We start from the raw sequence: 26,051 nt of genomic DNA, 5'->3' as shown, positions 1-26,051 counted from the left end.
TGAGCTGGCAACAGACGTTTATGAATGTCACGGCCAGTTGTGAGTTTCTGAGACAAACATTGTGTTCTTGTCTGTTGCCCTTTTGTGCAGTGGTGTGACTCCAGACTCTCCTGCCATTGGCCTGCCCTCCCTCCCCTGAATAACTTGTCTGCTAGTTACCTTTAGCCTAGTGGGCAGGAGCTGTAGGGCTCAGCATGTGACTAATGGCCTGAGAGACCTTGGCTGAGAAGAAAGCACCAGCTGAGCTGACAGCAACACTCCCCGTCCTGACCGACCCTCCCCCCCCCCCCCCCACGGTCTGTTCTTGCTGCTGTATGTTGTCTGTTAGTATTTGAAGGCAGAGAGAGAAAGAGAAGGCTCTCCTGTGCTTTCTCCTGTACATAAGCAGCAGATAAAATCTACTTCCTATGCTTATTTACATTGCCTTGCACTACTACATAAAACCTTGAAATGTCAGTTTGTCCTGCTGGGTGAACAAAGATACACTGATGTCATGATGGGAAATGGGATGCTTCTAACATATCTGGTGGCTCTTCACAACTGACCTATGACGACAGCTCACTTCAATTAGCTATGGAAAGTTCAGCATAAAGGCTTATCTTGCTGGACTTGCAAGGTGGAAAATGCTGGTGTTGCCGTGCTACCATGGCATTAAGGTGCTCTGCCACTAACGTTCTGGCACTCCAAGGCATAATGTTCAAATGCAGGCAAAAAAACAAGAAAGCAGATGCCGCCACCTCTGGTTTCTTGACATAACCCCCAGGTTAGATTCCTAATGTTGTAAGACTGCTGTTTTGTAGATAATTATTTTGTGTGCCGAAGGCACAGTCTACTGTAAACAACTTTTCCTTTTGAGAGGTAGAGTAGCAGTTTGGTTAAAATGTGGCACATGCCAATAATTGGTTTAGAATTAGGATATTTTAAAGCTCTGATCCATCCACTTTTATTTAATAAACTGGTCCTATTATTATCCAGAACTGTTATTGGATTGACTAATAGTTGCTTATCTGAAATTACTGATTTAGTGCCGAGAAAAGTATTGTTCAGTAACTGAAATTGTAAGACCGTATCTATCCCTTTCCTGTTGGGGAGGGGCAAGTGGAAAGGGATTATCATATTATGTAAAAGGTATTTCTCATATCAACAGCCGCCAGCATAAGGAACAACTGCAACCGACCACGATGCAAGCACATGAATTGTTTAGACATCTGCGAATGCCAGAACTTGATGATGTCAGACAGTATATACGCACTCTTCCAACAAACACATTGATGGGGTTTGGTGCATTTGCAGCTCTTACAACATACTGGTATGCAACCAGACCCAAAGCTCTGAAACCACCATGCGACCTAGCCATGCAGTCTGTGGAAGTAGAGGTAAGTGCATTTCTGTCTAGCCATGCCTGTAGTGGGCAGCTTTAAAACCTGGGGATACTACAGTGGGAAGGATCACTAACCTCCTGTGTGGAGTATCTATACCTGGAGTGTGCTCTCTTCCTGCATGGGGCAGGGGAAAAACTTTTTACAAGAAGCAATTTCTTTAGGCTGCTGAATTCTTTCCACCCTTAGTAGAATAACTTGAGTTCCTTGATGCTAATTGATATTAGGCTTCATTCTAAATTATTTCCCTAATATTTTGGTTTAATGATTAGCACAGAAGCTTTGTCAGAACAGATAAACATGAAACCACTTTTCTTCCTTAACCACCTGGTTAAGCAGACGTCCATCTAAAGAACTAGTGTTCTTGGTCAGTAGGATTCAGTTGCAATAGGTCTCTTCTCCAGGTTAGTGTTACATAAGTATATAGACCGAACACTTGAATATTCCTGCTGTTGGAGTTAGCTTTTTACTGGCTTTCAGAAAATGGCAGACTAATCATCTTACATCTTTTTCTAACTGTTAAAACTATCTGTTCTCTTCCTCCACCCCCCCTTAAGTTGATCAGTAATAAAAGATGTGTTCTGGGCTTCTTGGCAAGACTATCTGAAATAGGTGTGCCCTTAAAGGTCTGAATTAAGTAACTGTCAGATGTACCTTTTTTGTGCACACAAGTCAGCAATCTGTTAAAACATTTGCCTGGATTTTGTTCTGTGGTGCTAGATGGTACTCCTGCCCCTTGCCAACAACATGTATTAGCAAACAGTGTCATAGCTCAGTATTGCTTTCTTAGTAATGGATAAAGATACTTGTCCACACATGAATTGTGGACAAAAATATCACACTGGGTTAACTAGTTAAACTTCAGCATTTGGTATGCATCAACTGAGTATGTGGATAGACTTGTTTAAGCAGTAGCTTATAATAGGGGGCTTTCTATAGCTGAGCTAAGAAGACTTTAGGACAGAGATTGGCAATTAGCATTCTGGAAGGATACTTCTGATCTCTCCTCCACAATCTTGGTTATAGTCTTCTCAGTCCCAGGATCTTCTGGAGGGAGGTTGCTGGTGAGCTGTAGGGATACACTGCTGGTGGTTCCTCCTTCCTTGTCTCTCTTATAGAAAAACCTGGGATTCAACTGCCAGAATAGTGAAAAGAGTCAATGAGTCTCAACTTCCCTTGATAGCCAAGAGACGGTCAATACTGTTGAATTGTAAAAGCACTCAAAATATATTAACAGCAAATGTGAAGCCTCCTATTCTAACTGGACTTCTATCTGTCCATAATCAGTCATTGTGTACTATTGAAGTTGATCTATGAATACTAATGTGGAATCCTGTTAATACAAGTTACCTTTAACTTAGTGACTTGTCTTAAGCTTCATAAAACTGAAGTAAGAGCAGAACCAATAATTAAACTAACACAAACTCATGTGTAAATTTGCTAAAACATAAGAATTGTAAGAAAGCAGACTCCAGCCATACAATCATCCTGAAAGATGGACATCTTGTCTGCAATATTCCTGGGTGTGATTAAAAAAAATCGTCCTCTTGGATTTTGTTTGCTGGCTTCTCCATTCAAAAGGAACTACAATGGCCCAGTAAAAGTAACAAAACAAGTCTTTATGTTCAAGAGAAGCTTCAATAGCATGAATTGAAAACAAGAACCATTTTCTACTGATAGGTATCTCTAATGTACCCATTGTACTGGTATGAAACTAGTAGTATGTACTCCTATACTGGGAGTAGTAGTCAAAGCAGGAGTATTAATGTACTTTGTCAGTGAAGTAACTACACAGTTTAACTCAGTGGTGAAACAATTTGTCACAAGCGGCAAAATCCCACCAGCTGCTTTCAGATGGCTTTTACCACTAGTTAGTGGTATCTGTCATGATTGATAGAGCTCTAAAAGTGGAGCTGGAAGAAGTGGTATAGAGCAGTGGCACTCAACCTTTCCAGACTACTGTACCCCTTTCAAGAGTCTGATTTGTCTTGTGTACCTCAAGTTTCACCTCACTTAAAGACCACTTACTTACAAAATCAGACCTAAAAATACAAAAGTGTCAGCACACATTACTGAAAAATTGCTCACTGTCTCACTTGTACCATATAATTAACTGGAATATAAATACTGTACTTACATTTCAGTGTCTAGTATATAGAGAAGTATAAAGTCATTGTATGAAGTTTTAGTTTGTACTGACTTCACTAGTGCATTTTATGTAGCCTGTTCTAAAACTAGGCAAATATCTAGATGAGTTGATGTACCTCCTGGAAGACCTCTGCCTGCATACCCACAGGGGTACATGTACCACTGGTGTAGAGCAGTGGCATGCAGCAAGCTGTTCTGATAGCTGAGCAAAGAGCTAATGTCTCCAAGTTACAGGACTGGCAGTGACAGCCTATACAACTAGAGAGCTCCCGCCCTTTAGGGATTTGAATTGTCACTGGTTCCTTGGGCAAACAGGACCCACTTGACAGTGGTCTGGAACTTAATAAAGCAAGTCCTAGACCAGAGGTGGGCAAACTACAGCCCGCAGGGCTGTCCTGCCCGGCCCTTGAGCTCCCGGCTGGGGAGGTTAGCCCCTGGCCCCTCCCCCACTGTCCCCCTTCCCCCACAGCCTCAGCTCGCTGTGCCACCAGTGCTCTGGGCAGCAGGGCTGCAAGCTCCTGCCCAGTAGTGTGGCAGCATGGCTGGCTCCAGCTGGGTGGCATGACTGCCAAACATGCTGCTCTGAGTGGCATGGTAAGGGGGCAGGGGTTCCTGGGGGGGGGGGAGGGGTTTGGATAAGGGGCAGGGGTTCCTGGGGGGCAGTCAAGGGACAGGGGCGGTTAGATGGGATGGAGGTTTGGGGAGGGAGCTGTTAGGGCGTAGGGAATGGTGGGGTTGGATAGGCGTGGGAGTCCCAGGGGGCCTGTCAGGAGGCAGGGGTGTGGATAGAGGCTGGGGCAATCAGGGGATGGGTGGGGCTGGATGGGTGGGAGGTTCTGAGGGGGGCAGTCAGGGGGTGGGAAGTGGGAGGGGGCGGGGGCACAGCCTTCCCTACCTGGCCCTCCATACAGTTTTGGAACCCCAATGTGGCCCTCAGGCCAAAAAGTTTGCCCATCCTGTCCTAGACCATAGACAAGTACATAAAATGCAGTCTCTGATCAACTTATTGCTTCTCAAGCATAATCTAAATTGGCTCGCATCTCAAATGGATTCTGTAGTTGCAATCATGAGTCCATAATATTATAACCCTTTAAACAACCCCAGTATAGGAACAACTGAGATCTGTATTGTACTGCCTAATGCCAGACTTGCTGGGTTACAAATAAGGTAAGACTGCACTGGAATGACTCAGTAAAAATTAATCTAACAAATTACAGTAGTGGTTGAAGAAATTTCATTTTGGAGGACTCACTGGAAACATACAAAACTTGTGAATTGCCAAGTAAACTGTACAAGTCAATATTCTTAATTTTATCCAAAAGACCTTAGCACAGTACCACAAGACTAGACTGTTGTATGAAAGTAAATGACAATGATAGGGAACTATGTCTTAGAAGTCAATTCCAAGTATTCTGTAGTAAAGTTTGTGAAACTAGCATTCTAGTAATAGTAACATGAAATCTCATTACAGTATTTCTAAATCTCAGCTGAGAAAGGGGCAGAGTTAACAGTTCTGTGGACCGCTTGGTTTCTGGATTAGTGAGGTGAAGTTCTAGAATGCATATTTTAAAACTTGTACATTAATAGTAACCTCTACTCTAGAGTTATCTGAAACTTTCAGTGCTTGTTTTTTGAACCCAAGTGATCACATACATAGCACAGTAATCGCCTTAACTTCACTTAACCTAAATCCTGACATCTAAAAATAACCCAGACTAAACTAATCTTATCCAGTCTAGCCTGAAAATCAGGAGTTTACATGCATTTCTTGCATAGGTATTCTGCCTCTAAAGAACAGTTCGTGTATTACAGGTATTACAGTAACTATTCACAAGTAGTTTGAGTGGTGAAGTTGCCAAATTCTAAGTGCTAGAGCCAACTACTCACATTCTGCTCTGCGTTTTTAAGGAAGGACGCTGACCCTCTGACGGCTGGTTTTACTTTAGAAAAGTATCATTGCTATCGCTCATTTCCAGCTATGCCTCCAGCAATCATATAGGCATTATTGTAAAAGCTTGTCCCTGACACTCTGATCCTATCTGCAATCCAGAAATCTTATTTAAGTCACACTTTATGTATAGCTGAACATAAAGCTTTTTGTAAAATTCCAAAGGCATGTAGCTAGAATGATACTGTGCTATCCTGGCTGTAACTTTGTCTCAGGAGCATTATCCAGTGATAACCATGTCCCTAACTGTGCATGTACGTGCAGGCACACTTGAAACTGCCTAGTCAAACCTGTATCATTCTAGCTACATGACCTGTTACCCGTATTGAAGGATGTCTGAACAATAATAGGTGTTAGCTTGATAGCCACACGCCTTGCCCAAGTAACTGTGTAGAACTCCACATTAAAATCTGAATGCACAAAAACAGGACAGGGAAGGAAAGGAATCTCTTCAAAATGACAATGCACATTATGCTATTTTGTGGCGCTCTCTCTCTCTCTCTCTCCAGGCCTCAAACTGTTTGTGGTAAATTCTCAAATTGCTGCACTTCGAATGTATGTAAGTTATGTCAAGGGCCTAATTCAGAGCATATGGACAGGTGCCGTCTCTAGCACTTTTTTATAAATCCAGATAAGCATTAGGGCATGCTAGTGACCTTTAGTGTCTCTACAGATATCTGTAACTCTTCCAGAAATATAGCCCACTGAGCTCTCAAATGTTGCATGCATGATATGGGCCATACAACAACTGGAAGATCCCTTCATGGTTGCTAGGTGCATTGCAAGGATTGCCACTTGCCCTAATGGTTTTTCAAAGATGTAGCTGCAGCCAAGAGACTCTGTTGCAGGGGAGGGGGGTTGTTCTTCTTTATCAGTGAAGAGATACGCTAGAGGGATTTCTGACCTGTAGGCAGTCCTATTTTTCTAGATTGGGTGGAGGATGGGGGGGCAGAAATCAGATGAAAGGTGTCCCACCTTGAAGGACTTTAGGGCAAACATTTTTAAATGTGGATGACTAACTTTAAGGGTCTCGAAGGGTGGTGTGTGCTCAGAACTGAGCTGTTAACATGCCTATCTATGGGTAGTCATAAAGTTATACACCTAGTTTGAAATTTACTTAACAAGTACATTCTGGGCAGTTGAAATCACTACTGCTGCTGAGAATTACCTGCCAGTGTGCTTCCCTCTTAAGCAAACTGAAGGTGAACAGTTCCTTGGCTCTTGAGGATGCAAACTCAAGCATCTCTTGATGTAGATACAATCTTGTTTCATGGTGACCATGCTAATCTTAAATACAACCCTAGTCAACAGGAAACAAACCAGTGATTTTAAGTGGGAGCATCTCTCTTGCTGTGTCAAATGACAAATCTGAGTTAATCCATAGATCAAAAGTATGCGTGGCTCCTGTAGGTATTCAGTAAGGGCACACATATCCAGGGGCCATGTAGTACCACTTCACCTGTGAGTCAGTATTCTAAATGCCTGTGTTTTAAGCAGAATAGAAGCCAATGCTTTGACTTCACGACACAACATTTTCAGGCATTAAAACTTCCACTGCATGTCACTATAGTGAGTCCTTCTCAAACACTGTGAGTGGAGTTGGCCATTCTGCAGGATTTTTATCTCCCCATCTTGTATTTGCTGTATAGTAAGAAGTTGCTACACTTAATCTGAGGGCTTGTCTACATACAGCTAGCTTGCAGCAAGCTGGGATGTGAATCTACACCACACACTAGCCAGCTGTGGACGGCCTATGTGTACCCTGCTGATGTGTAGTTCATTGGGAGTAGCTCAAACTTTGATCTACTCCAGGCAGTCCATGGCTAAAGTTTGAGCTACTTCCAATGAACTGTTAAGGCATGTCAGCAGGGTACACACAGGCAGTCCATGGCTGGCTAGAGTGTGAGGTAGATTCACACCCCAGCTTGCTGCAAACTGACTGTGTAGACAAGATTTAAGATGAAATAGAGATCTGTGCCTAAATCGACTTCAGTAATATAACCTTTAGAACTCTAGCTTAGCTTCCAGTTCAACTTAGTTCAGGTCATGTTCCACAAATAACCTGTAGCAGACTGATTAGGTAACACAGGACTTTCTACTGGGTCCCATGAAACAAATTTGGCTCTTGTGTTTGGAATAGGAGTGTGCACAAATTCATGAGTTCCATTTTCTGTGTCTGAAGCCTATTGCATAAGCTATTCAATTCCTAAAACTAGAAACTGAAATAGCTGAAAAGAAAAAGCTTTAAGGTTTTCAGTGAACCTGAATAAGAGTATCAAGTACACAGCTCTCCATTTGAAATGGAATACAGTACAGTGAGCCGCCTTATTATGCTTGTACAGAGGAAAGGAAATCTTAGTGATGTGTACTTTTTGTGGCGTAAGTAAAGGGCTTAAGTATGCCAGTATGCTTCTGAACTTAGGCACTATAGGAATACTAAGTGTCTGGAAGGGGCAAGTCAAGTGAAGAGACTTTATTCTTCAGAAACTTATTTTCAGTCTAACAGTGAAGGAGTGTCACTGAAACTGTACAGTAAACATACAGAGTTTGACTTAAACCAGTGTAATTTGTTCTGCCATTAAAACTCTCCCTGATGAATTGCTAGTATATCTAATAAATTGTATTTTCCTCTTCCTTGAACTGGCAAAGTGTACATAATTAGGTAATTGACTGTCTCCCAGTGCTCAATTGAGAATACCATAGACCTTGAGGAAAAGCCTAGACTAATATGTGAACAATTCCATGTGTAGAAGTCCAAATGCAGTGTATACCACACAGGCACTGATTCAACTAGTCCAAAATTTGGCTAGGCAATAAAGCCTAGGTGTCAGCTCTGAACACTCTTACTATTTAAGAGCTTACTTGAAATCCTGTGTTTAGCTAAGTAGATCAGTGGTTTTCGAACTTTTTTTCTGGCCACCCAGTTGAAGAAAATTGATGCCCGCAACTCAACAGAGCTGGGGATGAGGGGTTTGGGGTGTGGGAGGGGTTCAGGGCAGAGGGTTGGGCTGCAGGGTGAGGGGTTTGGAGTGCAGGAGGGGGCTCTGGGTTTGGGGGGGCTCAGGCTGGGGAAGGGGATTGGGGTGCAGGAGTGGGTCAGGGCTCTGGGCTGGGGATGCAGGCTCTGGGGTGGGGCTGGGGATGAGAGGTTTGGGGTACAGGAGGGGCTCTAATATGGGGGGGCGGCTCAGGGCTGGGGCAGAGGATTGGGGCATAGGGTTGGGGCCCTGGAAGCAGCCAACAGCAGGTCTGCCTCCTAGGCAGAAGTGCACGAGCAGCTCCATATGGCTCTCCCACAGGCACTGCCCTCTCCCAGCTCTCATTGGTTGGGAACTGGCTAATGGGAGTGTGGAGTCAGTGTTGGGGCAGGGGTAGCACATGGAGCCCCATGGCCCCCCGCCTAGGAGCTGGACCTGCTGCTGGCCATTTCTGGGGGTACAGCAGAGTGTCAGAACAGGTAGGGACTAGTCTGCTTTAGCCGGGCAGCACCACCAACAGGACTTTTAGTGGTCCGGTAGACAGTGCTGACCAGAGCCACCACGACCCAGTGCCTTACATTCCATGACCCAGTACTGGGTTGTGACCCGTGATCTTAAAACAGACCGTCTAGTTCAGTGAACAACTTGGTAGTTGGAGTCTTTCAGATAGAGATGAGCTGCACTGATGGTGAGAGCAACATGCATAATTCTCATATGTAGAACTTGAATTTCTTAAATAGGCATTCTCAATCAATAAAAATACTGTAGGATTTTTTAAGTGGTAGAATGAATCTGGAGAATAAGCTATGAACTTGAACTCTCAAGTTAATTGCTAGCTTCTCCTCTCAGGAGACGCCAGCATATTTGAAAAAATGAGGCTTCCTAAATTCCAAGATATGTTTAGTGGGCTATAAAAACCTAGATCAGACAACTGGTTCTGAGTACCTTAAAAAGGGAGTGTAAAAATCAAACTTATGGATGCTGGAATAGGGTTAAATAACTTGTACCTGGTGCTCAAAGCCTACTTCCTGCTCTGGTTAGGTGGCTCTTGTGACCTAATATGGACTTCAATGAGGTACTACTGAGGATCTCTTAAAATAAAACTTCTCTCGAGTTGACTTGTTAAACAGTGTTATAAAATAGATGAATGCAAGCTTGCTTACAAAAGCAAACAAGATCTCAAACTTTAAGTGCATTGACTCTTTCCTCAAGTGTGTCCAGAGGGGAGGAAGCTAGAAGGAACTAGCTTTTCTAAATGGTGTACTTCACTTAGTGTGTGTGGGTTTTATTTATTTTTTTTAAAATACTGGGCTCTTAAAGAATAAGTGTGCCATGGCCAGATTCTGCCCCTTTGTGCACCTATGCTACCTCATTCTTGCTGTTACTTTTAATGATGGGACTCATGAGAAGATCTTTCTAGATTTCATAACTTGCTCGTCCCTTTTGAAACATTTTCGATCTCAGACTAGCCACCAATATCTTCATGTTGTCATTCCTGTCTTCCAATGTGTCATTAATCTTCCTAGCTATAAACATATATACTTTTTTTTTAGGGTGGTGAGCATGCTCGAAGATCATCCCTGCTTAATAGTGATGAGCTGTTGACATATTACTATGATGATGTGAGAACAGTCTATGAAATCTTTCAAAGAGGTTTGGAGGTGTCAAGTAAGTTTATAAAAAGTAGTCTCTTTGCTGTCAAGAGCAACTTGTAGGGTTTGAGACAAGTGAGGCTGCAGGATAAGATGTTATCCTGTTGTTCAGTAGACAAATAATACTCTAGCATAGTAGGAGGTCAAAGGTAGTGTTTCAGAACTCGGGAAAGCAAAACAGACTGGTGATCTGATGTGAAGCAGGGCTGTGCAAGAAAAGTCCACCCTAGAGCACGCTCTGGTCAGTCTACACTGACCAAACAGGAACAAATGTGGGTTTGGCTTCTATAGATGTCCATTGGGATCTAGACCAGAGGCCGATAGTCTCTTAAAGGCTAATCCTGACAGGCAACTAGCTGAACTGAACAGCTAAGGTATCAAATAATTGAAAGGGAGAGAACAGAGTTCTAGCCTGAACAAAACTGGAATAACTGTTACAAGATTATTTTTTTCCTCTCCCAAAGATAATGGTCCCTGTTTGGGTGTTAGAAAACCAAATCAGCCATATGAATGGATCTCTTATAAAGAGGTAAGCAGCCATTCTAGTTCTCTATCTTAAAACAAGTTGGGTTTCCCGCCTGGTATGACCATTAGTATAATACCAATGATGTAAGAAATCTTGTAACTCTGCAGCTGTTTCAAGTAGTATCTGAAATTCATGCTGCTGTGACCCCGCAAAAAATATTGCGAGTAGATAATTTCTAACAATGTCATTCTAATAAGACCCTGCACTCTAGGGACAAGAGCTAATATAAAAAGGGAAATGGAGTGAAAAGCATTTCACAGGAGCCTGTGCATTTTAGAACTATAAATCTGAGTATGAACAGTCCCAGATACTATTGGGGGTACTTCAAATCACTGCACAACCCTTCAGATCTGATCTTAAGTTAATCACTTCAAGACTGTTCCTGAGAGCTCTATTCCATAGCTCTGACCTATTCAAAAGGAAGCATTTTCCAGATGCTGTGTAGACACCCTTTTTACCAGTCCATCTAGCTCAGTGGTTCTCAACCGATTTACCATTGTGGGCCACATATGCAGCTCTGTTGTGTGGATGTGGCCCACACAAAATATATATACTACCTGTGTGGCCCTGAGAATGTCACATGGGCTACAGCTGTGTCTTGATTAGACTGCAATCAGCCTGCTGGTTTAGAACTAGCAGTTGCAAACACATGATTAACGCCACACTGGGAAAACCCTGGATTTAAACTTTAAAACTAATGTGAGACTCTCCAAAAAAAAACAGATATGTAGTATTGTTGAGGGAATGTACAGAATGCAAGTAGCAGATAGGAAGAAGTGATATGCTTATTGACATAACTGCTAAAGATGTCAAAAGCTGTGGACTGGCCCTAACATAAAGCTTTTAGAACAGCAGTTAGTTTTTTAAAACTATAGTCTAAAACTCGTTGCATCATCTTAAGGTTTAGAACTATGAGAGGTTCCTTGTCTCTCCAGTTGATATTTTTTAATGGGCTCCAAACTTGTGATAAGGCTTTCCTAGAGTGTACTGCTACACTCCCTAAAATCTTCCTAGATGCTAGAATTTTCAGTTGGAGGAAGCAGGGCCTCCTTCAGGAAAGATGAGCCCATCAAAGTCCTTCCTTTAATGGACATCTTCACAGTATAGGATGGTGGCTCTTTATCACATGTGCTTTAATCACATGGTGTATACATGCTTGTGTAGCGTGAATCTAGATTAAAGGGCCAGGATGGTGAGTCCAACTTTAGACCAATCAGTGGAGATTTGGCTGTAGGCATGATACTAGAACAGAAAACTCAGAAAAACTGGTTTAAGGAACAGCTATCCAGGGGAACCCAGTTTCAAGTACTGGAGAAAGATTTGTATCATTCAGTGCTCATCTGAATAGTGAACTAGATGGATGACATGCAATCTCCATGACTGAATCAAGCAGAACTTAGAAGTTGAAATCATTCCAGTATTGCATCCCTTGGGTGGACTGCAGACGTGCAGAGTCCAGCTTCAGTCATATCCACCTGAGAGCCCTCAAGAATAGTGTCCTGAAGTGATTAACTGTTAACCACTGTGCTGTGCTCTACTGTTCAACTGGAGTAGGTTGACTGATGGCTATTGTAATGCCTCTCATCTAAGTCATGGAAACAGCCAAAAATAAGGCCTACTAGACTCTCTCCTGCCTGCACTTTAAATCCCGATACCCAGTGTAAGATCAACTGATTGAGATGTGGTTGCTGAGGAGTTTGCTGTTAACCTTAGTTGGCTTTCCGTTTCAGGTCTCAGAGAGAGCAGAGTATGTGGGTTCAGCACTACTCCACAGAGGCTACAAGCCAGCTCCAGACCAGTACATAGGAATCTTTGCACAAAACAGACTAGAGGTAACTAACTGAAAAACATGTTAAGTTAAACTTAAAAGAAACTGACCCATTCACATTCTGAAACTATTGGATAGCGTACCAGTCTCCTAGTAAGAGAAATGCATCGGGGGTAGAGGGGTGCTATCATGGAGGCCTACAATTCTACATGTGGCAGCTGTAACTAGGAAACCAAGCTTGGCATCTAATGTGTAGTAGTTATTGCTTCCTTGTGACAGGCCCATTGGCACAGACTCTTACTAGAGCCACATCTAGAAGGAAGGGGTAATTACAAAAGATGTAGGGAATCCCAGCGGACCTAACTCACCTCACCCTTTTCCACTAAACACTCGACTTCAGAGAGGAGACTTATCCCTCATGTCCACAATTTGCTAGTTTGTTGTCCTCTAAAACTGGGTATCTCATTTTGAGTGTGGATTAATTTCTAAAATGCTTAGAAATCTGTTTAGTATGGTGTGTGTGTGTATAAAACTATAAGCCATACTTGTGCTTGCTAGTATCTTGAAACTGATTTTTAGCAATTCCCCAGAGCTGCTAACCTCTCATAGCCAAACACTAAATGCTATGATGCATCCAAGTGTCTGTTCATGCTGCAATACCATGGACTACAACCTTACCAAATGCCTGCCACTTCTGTGTAGAATCTGCTCTATTCTATTAAATGCAGTGTCTTGGACCTTACATTGAAGTGAGCCCACCGTCCTTTTCCAAAGCATAGTATGTTCAACTGGCAGATATGGAATGACGGTCTCAAGACTTCTAAACATGGAACACTTCTAGTGTCTCTTGAAACAATATTTAAGGCTGTTTAAAACTTGGGGAACGCTTTCCCCCCTCTTCTCTCTCTCCCCCTCCCCACAGACCCCAGTACTTTCCTATAGACTTCATGGATGTCCACACAGCCACAATTTCACCCCCTAAGACTAAGGAGAAAAGAGGCTAGGACATCTCCCACCTAATAAAACAAGTTTTAATAGGAAAAATCATAAGATGTTTAAAATGATAGGTTTCTACAAACTCATTGGCTCTAGTCTTCTGGATCCTGCTAGAATAGGCGATGAATGGGAGAGAAGGAGCCAGAGTGATGGTCTCTTGATATAGTGCTTCTCACTAGCAGACCTTCCTTGAGTATAGGTGGTGAATGGCCAAAAACTGGAGTACCCTTGCAGCGTAACTTCCTCTCCTCAAGGGGATTAGTCAATGTATGTCTACTTGAGCTACAGCTGTTTGCAGTATAGGTGTACCCAAGCTAGCCTTTAACTAGCTGGGGTACAGGAGCAGTAAATGAAGATGGCTGCACCAGCCAAAGGCTTCTGAGCCTTACCCTTTTTTATGGCATATAAATTACACTTCTCTGCCTTTTAGTACCTCCTGATGTCTTTGGACAAATCAGATACAAGGCCTACCCTGGAGCCATGTAACTTTGGTCCCTGAAGGATGGGTGTATGTGATTTGTTGTTAAATTAGGTCATCAGTTAGATGGAAAAGGTTCACTTCAGCCAGCAATTTTAAATATTGGTATCTTCCATATCACACTTCTGTGAAACCTCCCCCATCCAATTTTTAGGAAGCTGGCATGGCCTTTGAGTCAAATGTCCTCAAAACATTACCAGTTTATGGGAATACTAAATATAAAATCGCTAATAAATAACTAGAGGGAAACCCCCAGGAAAAACCCTTGCTCAAACTGAGTATATTGCCAGTAAATGAGTTTATTATAGATTTCATTTCTATTGCTTCTGCTATCTCAAACGGATGGTTTTTATGCTTGCAAACTACTGTAATCTCCCTATTTTGCAACTTTATATTCAGTTATTTCAGAATATAAATTATCTCTTTATAGAAACTTAAAGCTTACCAATTTGAAATCTTTTGAAATATAACACTTTATTTTGTCTCTATGCCTGTACAAGCTATCCTCCTCCTCCTGTTCAGAGCAAAGAACTGGTGTCAGGACTCAAGGTTATAGCTGAAGATCCATCTGTAACTCCAGAGTATGATGGGGAAACTTTCTCCACCATTATCTCTGTAACACAAAGGTGCTTGAATTCTTCTGGTGCAGGAGTATTTGGTGCAATAACACCTTGAAATCCACTGTAACAGGCACCTGGTAACATAGCAACTAAAATGGAGGCTACTTTCAGAAAAGTTTAAACAGTGGGTATAAAGTTGTAATGCTCAGTCCAAAAATATTCAGGTGCTATTATCAAGATGGTTTGATAGTCTTACAAGCCAATCTAGCAGGCAGGCCTGAACACTGTCTCTACTGCGTGAGCAACTTGGGGTCAACTGTCAAGAGTCATTATTCTGAACTTTACAAAAAGCACACTTCTGGAACATGAGCATGGAAAGATGATGCAATTTACTTATCAAATGCACTCCTTCAAAAAAAAAATTCTCATGGTTTGTCTGGTTCAGCCTGGAAATATGTGGTACCATTAGTATAGGAAACTTGAAGTTTTCCTGGATCAGGTGAACAAACATAAGAGGCATGAGATTTAGCAACCTTGGTAGCGTATTTAATGCAGAACAAAATGTTAGGGGATTAACCAATTTAATGTTACACAAACTTGGTACCACTTGTTCGGTCAATGAAGTAACTGGCTAACTTCCTCTGAAAACACTGAGGTTTTTTCCAATTTTATTGCTCGAGTAAAAGCTTAGAGAGCCCTTTGGGATTATGGATCCATTTTCAGATAGATTTTAAAGATGCCTGCTGCTTTCACCACTAACTGGAATTGGTGAACATTACAGATCTTAAATTCTCAGTCCTACAATATTGTAGAATTTGTGACAAACTCAAAGTAAGGAAGACTTGAGTTGTCTGTTTCTAGGCACACACAAAAGCCAGGGAGACTTTCATCTCATGGTAGTCTCAAATCCTAGAATTTGGCATAGCTACATGGGTATTACATATAACTGGTTCTCTTTAGTGAACAACTTTCACTGTCCTATGTTTTTTTTATAGAAATCCTCTGAATGCATGACTGCCTCATACAAGGATGCTTTAGGAACTTATCTGCCAAAATTACTTGGCATAAAGTTGTAATAGCTATTGTGCTTGCTGGGATATGTAACTAATTATCCAGTAAACTCTCTTCCCATTTCAACTTGCAACTGTCTGAGTGCCAGTGGAGAGCTTCTCACCAACCAAAGGGCATATCTAGCTCTGCATATATTCCAGAATGGTTCCTTACTAACTAGGGATTTTCTGCCCATTTGGACTTTACTTATAGAAGGGGGGTGTGTGTGTGTGTGTGAGATCTCCATCTCCAAAGTAGTAGACCCCACCTTTTCAAGAGGGAAAGGTGACCATATGGCATTTGGGTTATTGGTGGTACACTTCAGACAAAACTGTCTATAGACTGGCTTGCATCAGTTTGACAAATATATTCGAGGCTCCTGCACACCCGGCCACTATCCGACTGCACTAAGTGACCAGCGTTGACACTTGAAGCACTTCAGTGATGGTTCATACAGAGGGGTGCTGTATCAGGGATTGAAGTTAATCTAATAAAAGCACTGAATGAGTAGAAATCCTGTGTTCACACTCCCATGGACAGGTAGAATCAAAAGGAAGAAACTGGAGGGAGACCAGAATAGAATGGGTGCATGTAGGGTATGTAGGAGAAGCTAGCTAGTAGAAAAGGACTTACGTTTTTGTTTCTCTTTTTTGTTTCTTGGGTGGATGTGTGGGTTTTTGTCCAGAACTAGTATCTGTTACCATATAACTGAGAACTACTGGTAGGCCAGCTTGCTTGTTGGTACCTTTGGAAAACTAACCACCTATACCAGGGTGGCAACCTGAGCCTGAGAAGGAGCCAGAATTTACCAATGTACATTGCCAAAGAGCCACAGTAATACATCAGCAGTGCCCCCTCAGTCTGCTCCCAGCATCTCCCACCCACCGGCAGCCCTGCCCATCAGCGCCTCCCCGCACCTCCTGATCAGCTGTTTTGTGGCTTGCAGGAGGCTCTGGGAGGGGGGAAAGGGAGAGGAACTAGGGCATGGCAGGCTCAGGGGAGGGCGTGGGAAGGGGTGGAGTGGGGGCAGGGCCTGTGGCAGAGCCAGGGGTTCAGCAGTGAGCAACCCCCAGCACATTGGAAGGTTGGCGCCTGTAGCTCCAGCCCCCGGAGTCAGTGCCTATACAAGGAGCCGCATATTAACTTCTGAAGATCATCTTCATGTGGCTCCAGAGCCACAGGTTGGCCACCCCCAGCCTATACTATGCCTTCCTGGGTAAACAAATGACGGTTAAAAGAACAAGCAACTCCTGTTGATCAAATCTCCAAACTGAAGATTTCTTTATTTGTATGCTAACATCAGGTTCCCTCAGTTCAGGAGTCTTAGTACCCTGCTGTTTGGACTAGTAAACTGCTGTTGACTTGTGCTTTTCTTTCTACAGTGGGTTCTCATTGAGCAGGGGTGTTACACCTACTCCATGGTGGTGGTGCCACTTTATGATACGCTGGGAGCTGATGCAATCAGTTATATTGTGAACAAAGGTATGACTCTTTCAGCAGCTAAATATCAGATGACAGGCTGACTGGTAAAAATGATTGTTGCCTTATTCAAAATGACCCTGTTACAAACCTGTCTGGATCAGGTCTAATAATTAAATAAGTCAAACTTTACTAATAGCACTCTTCTCCTAATTCAGCTGATTTAGCACTGGTTTTCTGTGACAAATCTGACAAAGCCAAGCTTCTGCTGGATAATGTGGAAAGGGGAGAAACTCCAGTCCTCAACACCATTGTTATCATGGAATCCTTTGATAGTGATCTCGTAGAACGTGGGAAGAAGCGTGGGGTTGAAATTCTCAGCCTGAGAGAACTGGAGGTAAGCACTGAAGTCTTCCTCTACTTTACTGTTTCCACCCAGTATCTCCTCTGTACCCATAGTTGTACAGTGAAGTGCCCTAGAGGGGTGGGGAGTTGGGGATTCAGCAGAGTAATTCATCCTGTTCAGATGGCTGGTTACAAAATCTTGATCTTTGACCAAGAGAGTGTTTGACATCTGTTTACACAGTACATCCTTTCTAAAAAGTAAACAATTCACTAGTAGTGTTTCACAAGGCTTAAATGAGTCTACAAAATAACTTCCAAGGTGGATACAAAAATTAGTTAAACTGGTTCAAAGGTAACACTAAAATCTAAATCTTACCATAATATTTACATCTAGAGGAGCTGTCTAAACAATTCTGCTATCCCTTTATCTTAGTCCTATTTCATAAAGTACCAGCTGCAATAAAACTCAAATGGTGGTGGGTTTATACACAGAATAACTACTTGTATTGATCTTGTTCAGGGCACATAGTCATGGACTAGGTGTCCCTGACAATTTGGTACTCAAACACCAACACTGTGCCATCTTCTAGTTGAAACCTTAAATTAAGTCTTACTGCCTCTGCTAGTAAATGGACAAGGTTCAGCTGTCGTACACGTCTCCTGAGGTCAAGAATCTAGTACAGCCTCATTCTGAGGAATGCTAACATGGGGTGGGAGGAGCAGGCGTCTGTAGATTCATCAGTTTAGTAGTTATGAATCTAAGGCAGTGGTGAATAAAAGCAAATTACCTACTACAGAGAATGGGAGGGAATCAGTTTTTCTAAACTGTTTCTGGAGTTTAGCACAACTGAACTTGGCTCAGTGATCTGGAAACTTAACATGAAGCAGTCTTGGTGGATTTTTAAACCATTTATACTGGCCCCACAAAACAATGCCAATGGAACACTGAAGTGGAACACTGGCTTTCTAGGAGGACCATCATCTGGAAGTCCATAAAACATTCAAAAGGTATATAACTGTTCCCCTGCTTCAGGCTGCCATAATGAGCTTTGATTGAGGCAGTGAAACTTCAAAGTACGGAATTTGGGGATAGGCCTGCAGTTTGCATCCTTCAAACAAAAAATGTGAGGGCTCATAGGCGCACTTGTGACACTTCATTTTACTGACTAGATGGTCTATTCAAATGAACAGTTTACAGATGTGGAATTTGAGAGAAGTGGCACATCTTTCCATGTCAAACTATAGAATTGTAAATTTAACCAGGCTTCAACTGGAAAATTGGTGAAGACAAGACTACTGATATCTAACTCCCAAGTGACATGTTTGATCCCCTTGTTCCTCACTAACTGAGGTAAATTCCTGAATTTCACTGAACCAAAATCTTTGCTGCAATTAGACTCCTGGGCAAATGCATCCTCCTTTTGGTGAAGGTTTACAGATAACAAAACAGTGGAGGTCATTACCAAGGAACAGCTACTTGCATATGTTTGAGGGTGGGGTAAAACTTTTTTCTTGCTTAGATATAGTGAACTTTCATGGCATCAATAATATTTCAAAACACCTAGTTCTTAGTGCTTTTATTAGTGGTGAAACTGGTATAATTCTGAGACTGTTTGAACTCGACTTGTCCAAAACCCAAAGAATAACCTGGGATGCTAAAACCAGTCCTTTACTTAAGGACTAGTGCAATTCTAGTGCTTTAAAAGCAATTTTATTTAAAGAGTGGATTGCTGGTGGCTTGTAACACTCCAAATAAGCTGCTTTTATGAAAGCTTAACTGTCCTAGGGCAGTAGCTTCTAGATTGCCCTTCTGGTAACTTTTTATTTTCCTCCTCCAAGTGATCATTCACTCCCATTTGTCCCCAGTGGGAGCTGCTGGGTACTGAGTGCTTAATTAATAATATAATTTTAAAAAACATGGCCCACAACTTGAAGTGCACAATACCTTGGAAGATAAAAGTCTGAACTGCATTTGCCCAATTAATGGGGAAAATATTCAGTCCTCACTGCATGTAAGAGGAGTATTAGAATGTATCAACTGAGAGTTATCCCTGAAAAGTATACAATACAATCAACATAGTCTCCTGGGTCTTACCAGGAATAAGTAATGTAGTACTAAACTTCTGTTGGCACTCCATCTCATAGCAATGCCCTGATCCAATCCAGTCTTGTAAATATGGTGTAGTTGCCTGTCCATGATATCTTTTTCTTAAGATGTGCTTTAACATGGTCACAAGTGGTAGGCCATGGAAATGTTAAGTGCATTTTCCCAACACATTAAGTCTTTATTAAAACACAAAAAACCTTGACCTAAACAGCCTAAAATCTCTAATTTTTAAAAAGCAAAACAGTGCAGAGACTAAGGGTATGTAAACACTAGCCATTGGATCGGCGGGTAGTGATAGATCTATCGGGGATCGATTTTATCATGTCTAGTGTAGATGCGATAAATCTATCCCCGATGGCTCTGCTGTCGACTCCTGCACTCCACCGCAGCGAGAGGCGAAAGCGAAGTCGACTGGGGGAATGGCAGCAGTCGACCCTGCACCTTGAGGACGCGAGGTAAGTCTGCCTAAGATACGTCAACTTCAGCTACGAGAATAACATAGCTGAAGTTGACGTATATCTTAGGTCGATTTCTGCCCCCCCCGCAGTGTAGACCAGTCCTAAGGCTATGTCTACACTGCATTTTTAACAGTAAGCACCAGTGTGGACAGTGGTTTTTGTTGGGAGGAGATGGTCTCCTGCTGACAAAACTATTGCCCCTTGTTGGGGGTGGCTTTATTTTTTTGGCAGGAGAGCTTTCCTGCCTACAAAGAGAGCTCCTCTGCATGCCTTACAAAACTTCAGGCTCTACTTTTTCTAGATATTGGAACTTTTGTCAGCCTCTTTAGCCACAGGATCAGACAAATCTCAAATGACAAGGGGCCACAATCCAAATAGGGATGCAGAGTCTAAGCCCTACTCCATTCCCATTGTGGTGCAAAGGAAGCAGAAATCACCTGCAAGCTCCCTTCCTAAACTCTGGAGTAGGGAGCATGGGGGATGGAGAAGAGTGGCTGGAGCGTGCTCTAGCTATCCCCAGCTGGCATATGGTGTGTACTCTAGGGGACTGCTGTCAGCTAGTGTAAATTAAACAGTCCAAGCTGTTGTAAGCTGGGCTATAGCTGAGAATCCACCCACCCCACCCCCTGGTTGCAATGAAGTTTCCTCTGCTTGGAGCTCCCCTAATGTGTCACTCCTATCTTGATCTCCCTGGAGTTCCCACAGCCTGATGAGTAATGAAGCGTCTCTGCTTCATTACAGTGTTGGCAGGGAAGGAATGGAAGCTGGTAAGAGCTTTTGGCACTTGTGTAGGGAAACAGTGGGAGGCAGTTGGGGAGAAGGTGCTCCCCACCTTGTAGTGACAGGCTGTCCCAAACACTTCCATTCAAAAGTCCCAGGGGAGCATCTTTCTAATACATAAACAATAGTCACTTCAACAGTAATACTTGAAGCCCACAGCATGGGCACCATCATGCTATAATAATGGATTTGTCTTCAAGGTGGTATTGGCATGATACTGGATGCTAAAGTCTTCTGTAACCTCTGACAGTAACACAATGATTAAAAAGTTAGTGCCCCATCTGCATTGATGAAGCATGTGAAATAAGGAGTCTGTTTTGAAAACAAAGTGCAGAATTAATGGTGACTTTAAAAATAAAGACTGTCATAATCTGGGACCAATGCTAAAAGGTACTTTCTCTTGAAAATGTCAACAATGGCTTTTGTTACATTAAAGGTTGACCGTGCTGAATACAGACATGCCATGGTCCACTAGATTAGAGTAGGAGTGTGAACTGGTTGTTATAAAACTGAGAATTTAGGTGACATGCCTATCTCCTCTGCCACATGTAAATTGGAAACTATGCTTAATCTTATTCCACAGATCTTTGGTTACTTAATACTTAATAAATAAGACACTAAATTTACTGTTGTATTCTTGAAGGGGCATTTTCAGGTCACTGTTTGCTTATCTGGTGCACAAGCATATGGCACTTAAAGTTCTGTTAAACTTTATTCCTTTATGGTCAAAAGTAACTAGCTTGGTGTCTAAATGACAAATGTTCTGAAATGGATAGTGATAGGACATATTTTAAAGCAAATGTGGTTATCCTACTCATGTCTGTCTCCTAAATTTTTAGGAGGTGGGAAGAGCTCACAGACGAAAACCTGTGGTAAGTATCAAACTACCAAAAAGAGAACTGATCTGCCCGAGTTATAATTTCAGTCTTTAGATCAAAGTAAGGCATCAATGTGTCATCTTCTGTGACTCAAAGTAAAATTGGTACTTTGATGATTTTGTCCTGCAAAATCTCGTTATACTGAACCAGCCAAACTTTTTTTTTAAAGCCTCCAAGTCCAGAAGATCTAGCAGTCATCTGTTTCACCAGTGGAACTACAGGTACACTTATGCTGGACTTTCTATATTCTACTTTTATGGACAAAGATCATTCAGTAGGCTCCTTACCACATGCTCCATGTTTCTCCTTCTGCTTCAGCATTTCACCTGTTCCAGCAGAAAGTAGTGGATGGCAAACTTGCTTTAGAACTTTCAGGGTTAGCCAATGGGAAGTTGAAGTGCTTGACAAATAATTCCTGGAGACCAAAATGCACTTTCAGAAGTGAGGTATCAGGATTTGCTTGCTGCTAACAGAGGATGAAGAGCTCTGTGTAGCCTGAAAGCTTGTCTCCTTCAACAGAATATCTTACCCCCTCCTTGTTTCTCAAAAATAATGAGACTTGTATTAAGAGAATTTGTAGGATTGAATTTAAAAGTTAAGACTTCAGTGTTAAACTTTTTTCAAATTCTTTCCAAAATCCCTTCCTTCTGAGGATCTTCAGCTACCAAACATGGAAGATATTAAAGGCCTTCTATCTGTCTTTATTCCTCAACCATTTGAACAGAACTGGTGCTGTCTAACTTTGCAAACCTGTTAACAATTCTATCCCTTCAAGTTTTACTTTCATACCATTAGTCTTTGTTTTAACTGTTGTGCATCTATCCATTAAAGCTCTTTCTAGACTTCCCTAGAGGTAAGTGATAAAGTGAATATTGTCTCAACTTGATATTTTAATGTGTATAAACCCTTCACTGTTGCATTTTAATGTTTATTTCCTCTTTAGGAAACCCCAAAGGAGCTATGATTACTCATCAAAATATAGTGAGCAATGCTTCAGCTTTTTTGAAAGCTACAGAGGTAAACTTAAAGGCTAAGTCATTCAACGTTTTCCAGACTCTTAGGGCTTTGCCCATAAGAAGGAAAGCCTTTTCAGAAAGAAATGGTATTGAAAATATCTAACACTGTTTTGCTAAGTTCTTTAGGCTCCTAAAGTCTGGCTGATACTACTTGAACCCATCTTATCAAAACTTCACCAGTATAAGACAGCTGTTCTGAAATTGGCAACTCCACACACTGAATTCCTGAAACTCCTGCTAATTGCTCTCCCATTCCCCCAAAACATTAAAATAAAATATCAAATCAGTCTCCCTTGCTTAATCCATTGGTCGGTGACTGATTTGACAGCTTGCTATTTAGTGACTTCCCAGGCAAGAGATTGGTAAAGCTGCAAGCTTTAGACTCAGTCCAAAAATCTGGTAGCATAAATTTTTTCTCATGTAGTTCCCTCTGACAGATGAGTTCCCCACATCTACACTGATCTCTGTGTAGAAATTATTGCAGTGACTTAAATTAGTGTCAAGGTGAAGCAAAGTCCTTCTAGACATCTTGGAGCTAATTATATTAGGTCAGGGTTACAGTGCAAATTGAACAATTGACGTATACCCTGAAACTTCCCCATCTGAAGGCTTGTCTCCATTTGCAAAAATGACAGCATCTAGTTTAGCTCCAGCTAAACACATGCAAGCTAATTCCAGTTCAAACTCCCTCTTACCTAATGTAAAGGTGGGGGTAATGCTTTTTAGCTATTTGAGATCTAGCCTAGGTTCCTACCCTCTTTTCAATAAAGACAAATCCTGAAAAAGGGTCAGATGAGGTGGTTTCCCATATTCCTTTTGTGTCTGCTGCTCTCTTGCAATACAACAGGCTGTAAAAACTAATTCCATTAAATTATGTAGTATGTTTTTCCACTGGCTCTCTAGAGCAGACCATAAAATAGCTTTCTCTAATTTTCCAAGTCTAATTTGGAGACTACTGTGTCTCTGGCCCAATGAGTTAAAAACAGGATGGCTAAAGTCATTTTATGGTCCATACCTTTGGAGAAGCAAGTGCATGAGCCTGCAAGAAGCGTAACTGTTCATACTCGCTGTTGGGTGCAGATCTTTGGTTTAGGGTGCAGACTGATTAAAGCCTAAATTTGCTGACTAGAAAAGCAAGCAGTTGTAGGATCATGCGAATATAGATGTAATCCAACAAACACAATCTTGGAACTTAGAAATATTAACTTGGCAAAATAAAGAACCAGGATATAGGACTTTTGGGGGGAGGGAACTTGCCCTGAGACAGTTTAATTTCAGAAGTGCTCTTAATTCACTCTGATCCCATTGAAGTCAGTGATTGATTTAGTTTCAACACTGAGCACTCATGAAAAACCCATCTTGAGGTTTTGGAGATGTATAACTGTGTTGCATTTCACCTTGATGTGGATGATAACTCAGATGTGTGGTAGCTGGCCTTCAAAGCTGTCCAGGAATGACTTTTTCCTCTGTTCTGCAGTCTGCCACTTGGAGACCGCAAGCCCTGGTGCAAACCTACTAACGCTATTCATAATGCAGAAGAAAAGGGGGCTGGGGGGCTCTGAGAGGACTTGTAGAATTAGAGAAATGTAGAGCTTGAGTGGTCATCTGGTCCCTCCTCCCCATGATGAGTCAGTATACCTATATGAAACTGTTCTTAAACCACCAATGACAAGTATTCCACAACCACCCTTTGTAACCTATTCCAGTACTTTGCTATCCTTATAACTAGGTTAGTTTTTCCTAATATCGAAGTCTCCCTTGCTGCAGATTAAACCTATTACTGCTTGTCCTACCTTCTGTGGACATGGAGAACAATCGATCACGGTCCTCTTTATAACTTATTTGAAACTTGGGTTCCCCGTTGGTGGTCGTTAAGACTAAATGTAATCCGTAACTCTACACTGAAACACCTACATTCATTAGATGAAAGTAACTAGTCAACCTGGAACAGTTACCTAGTTAGTGAGGCAGCTTAAATTGCAGGTGGTTTTGTTTTGATTCTGAAATAGCAAAGTAGTGACTCTAATCAATAAGGTGGCGTTTGCCTTCAATCAAACATGCTAATGCTTTTTTAAAGTGAGAAAACATTTGGGGGATTTGTAGAAATTAACAGTCCGTTTATATATCATGGTAAAATTGTTCTATTAAGTGTCCACCTCCAGGCTGCAAGTAGGAACCCTGTCTTGGGTTGACAAGAATGGACAAGTGTTATAGGCAATATTGCTGAACTGTGGTGGCTTGTGCACTGCTTCTGTTTACTCAATGGTTCTCAGCCAGGGTTAGGTGTACCCGGGGGGGGGAATACTCAAATCATCTAGATCACTGTTTCTCAATCTGAGGATTGTGACCCTGGGAGGGGCAGGGTTGCAGGACAGGTTTAGGAGGCTACAAGTGCAGGGCTGGCATTAGGAGATGCAAGAATGGCAATTGCGTGGGGGCCCCATGAAGCTAAAGTACATGCTTAAGCCTTGGGCTTCAGACAAGGCTTGCATGTGAAAAACAGGCTCAAGTATCGCACTGAAATTGAAATATATATTGTACTTTGATTTATTTTTATAATTGTATGGTAAAAATGGGGGGGGGGGAATATTTGTCACAGGACATTATCGAAACTTTTATGTATGATTTTTGTAAGCAAGTAGTTTGAGGTGAAACTTGGGTACAGTAGTCTGGAAAGTTTTGAGAACCACTATGTTTACTATGCTTTAGCTACCTGTTAGTCTGTTAGTGTACTTATAGTAAATTGGGCAAAAACTTCTGAGTGGGATAAACAATGTCTCTTCCTACCCAAGGCACACCGCTTCAATCTGGTTCTTTTCAACATGTACATCTTCTGAGCGATTGACTACCCTTAATTGTCCCAAAAGCGACTTCCTCTATCCTTGTAGGATAAGGAAAGGGACAATTCTGAATGGCTGCTGTACACATCCCAACACTAACATCCAAAAGACAGAACTCAAATCTAAAACTTATGTCAAATGTCTCATCCCAAAGCTATTTTGAACTTTCTTTGGTCAAAGTGTATAAAAGCCAAGAATACCTTTTTACAAATAAAATAAATTTGGAGTCTGGGCTGTGTCCTAGAGTTGAGCAGTGTTGCAATAAGCCTCTGTGCTACAAATTGTCATTAATTACTGTGAAAATTTAAGTCTGTGTGTGTGTGTGTCTCTCTCTCTCTCTCTCTCTCTCTCTCGCTTGGCATTTCCCTCACAGAAAGCAATCATTCCTGCTACAGAAGATGTTCTGATCTCATTCTTGCCCCTGGCCCATATGTTTGAAAGAATTGTGGAGGTAGGAATCTGCATGTACTATTACTATTCAGAAATCTCACTTCTTTTTTTTTACAGAGTGCATGTGTCTTGAACCCCAGTGACACACACATTTCCTTTTTGCCTCTTGCACACATGTTTGAAAGACTTGTCCAGGTAAGTGTCTGAAGGAAACAAATTGTTGTCCGGATAACGTGAGTATTGGGCATTTCACTTCCTGTTAACTACGAGCTTTAGCTTTACTGAAAAGAAGGTAGTTTCAGGAATAAGTTTATTAAGAACTATATAATGGAGCA

At 41.9% G+C, this 26,051-nt stretch overlaps 1 protein-coding gene across 3 annotated transcripts in view; it reads left to right on the top strand.

Moving 5' to 3' along the window:
• The window catches only part of ACSL1 (acyl-CoA synthetase long chain family member 1), a 60,939-nt gene that overhangs the window by 14,022 nt on the left and 20,866 nt on the right, over positions 1-26,051 (top strand). For 2 of the 3 annotated variants that reach the window (XM_074951226.1, XM_074951227.1), the window contains exons 2-11: positions 1,148-1,376; positions 10,007-10,121; positions 10,570-10,634; positions 12,362-12,463; positions 16,866-16,965; positions 17,121-17,299; positions 21,432-21,464; positions 21,640-21,691; positions 22,414-22,487; positions 25,700-25,777. In XM_074951226.1, the coding sequence (XP_074807327.1) occupies positions 1,182-1,376; positions 10,007-10,121; positions 10,570-10,634; positions 12,362-12,463; positions 16,866-16,965; positions 17,121-17,299; positions 21,432-21,464; positions 21,640-21,691; positions 22,414-22,487; positions 25,700-25,777 (993 nt within the window). In that variant the 5' untranslated portion in view covers positions 1,148-1,181. Of the gene's footprint in view, positions 1-1,147; positions 1,377-10,006; positions 10,122-10,569; positions 10,635-12,361; positions 12,464-16,865; positions 16,966-17,120; positions 17,300-21,431; positions 21,465-21,639; positions 21,692-22,413; positions 22,488-25,699; positions 25,778-25,833; positions 25,912-26,051 lie in introns of all 3 variants that reach the window. The other variant, XM_074951228.1, reaches the window with a different exon arrangement.

This window comes from Natator depressus, chromosome 4, assembly GCF_965152275.1.
Source record: "Natator depressus isolate rNatDep1 chromosome 4, rNatDep2.hap1, whole genome shotgun sequence".
NCBI lineage: Eukaryota > Metazoa > Chordata > Testudines > Cheloniidae > Natator > Natator depressus.
The sequence above is the reverse complement of the archived record's forward strand: the minus strand, read 5'-3'. Positions and strand labels throughout refer to the sequence as shown.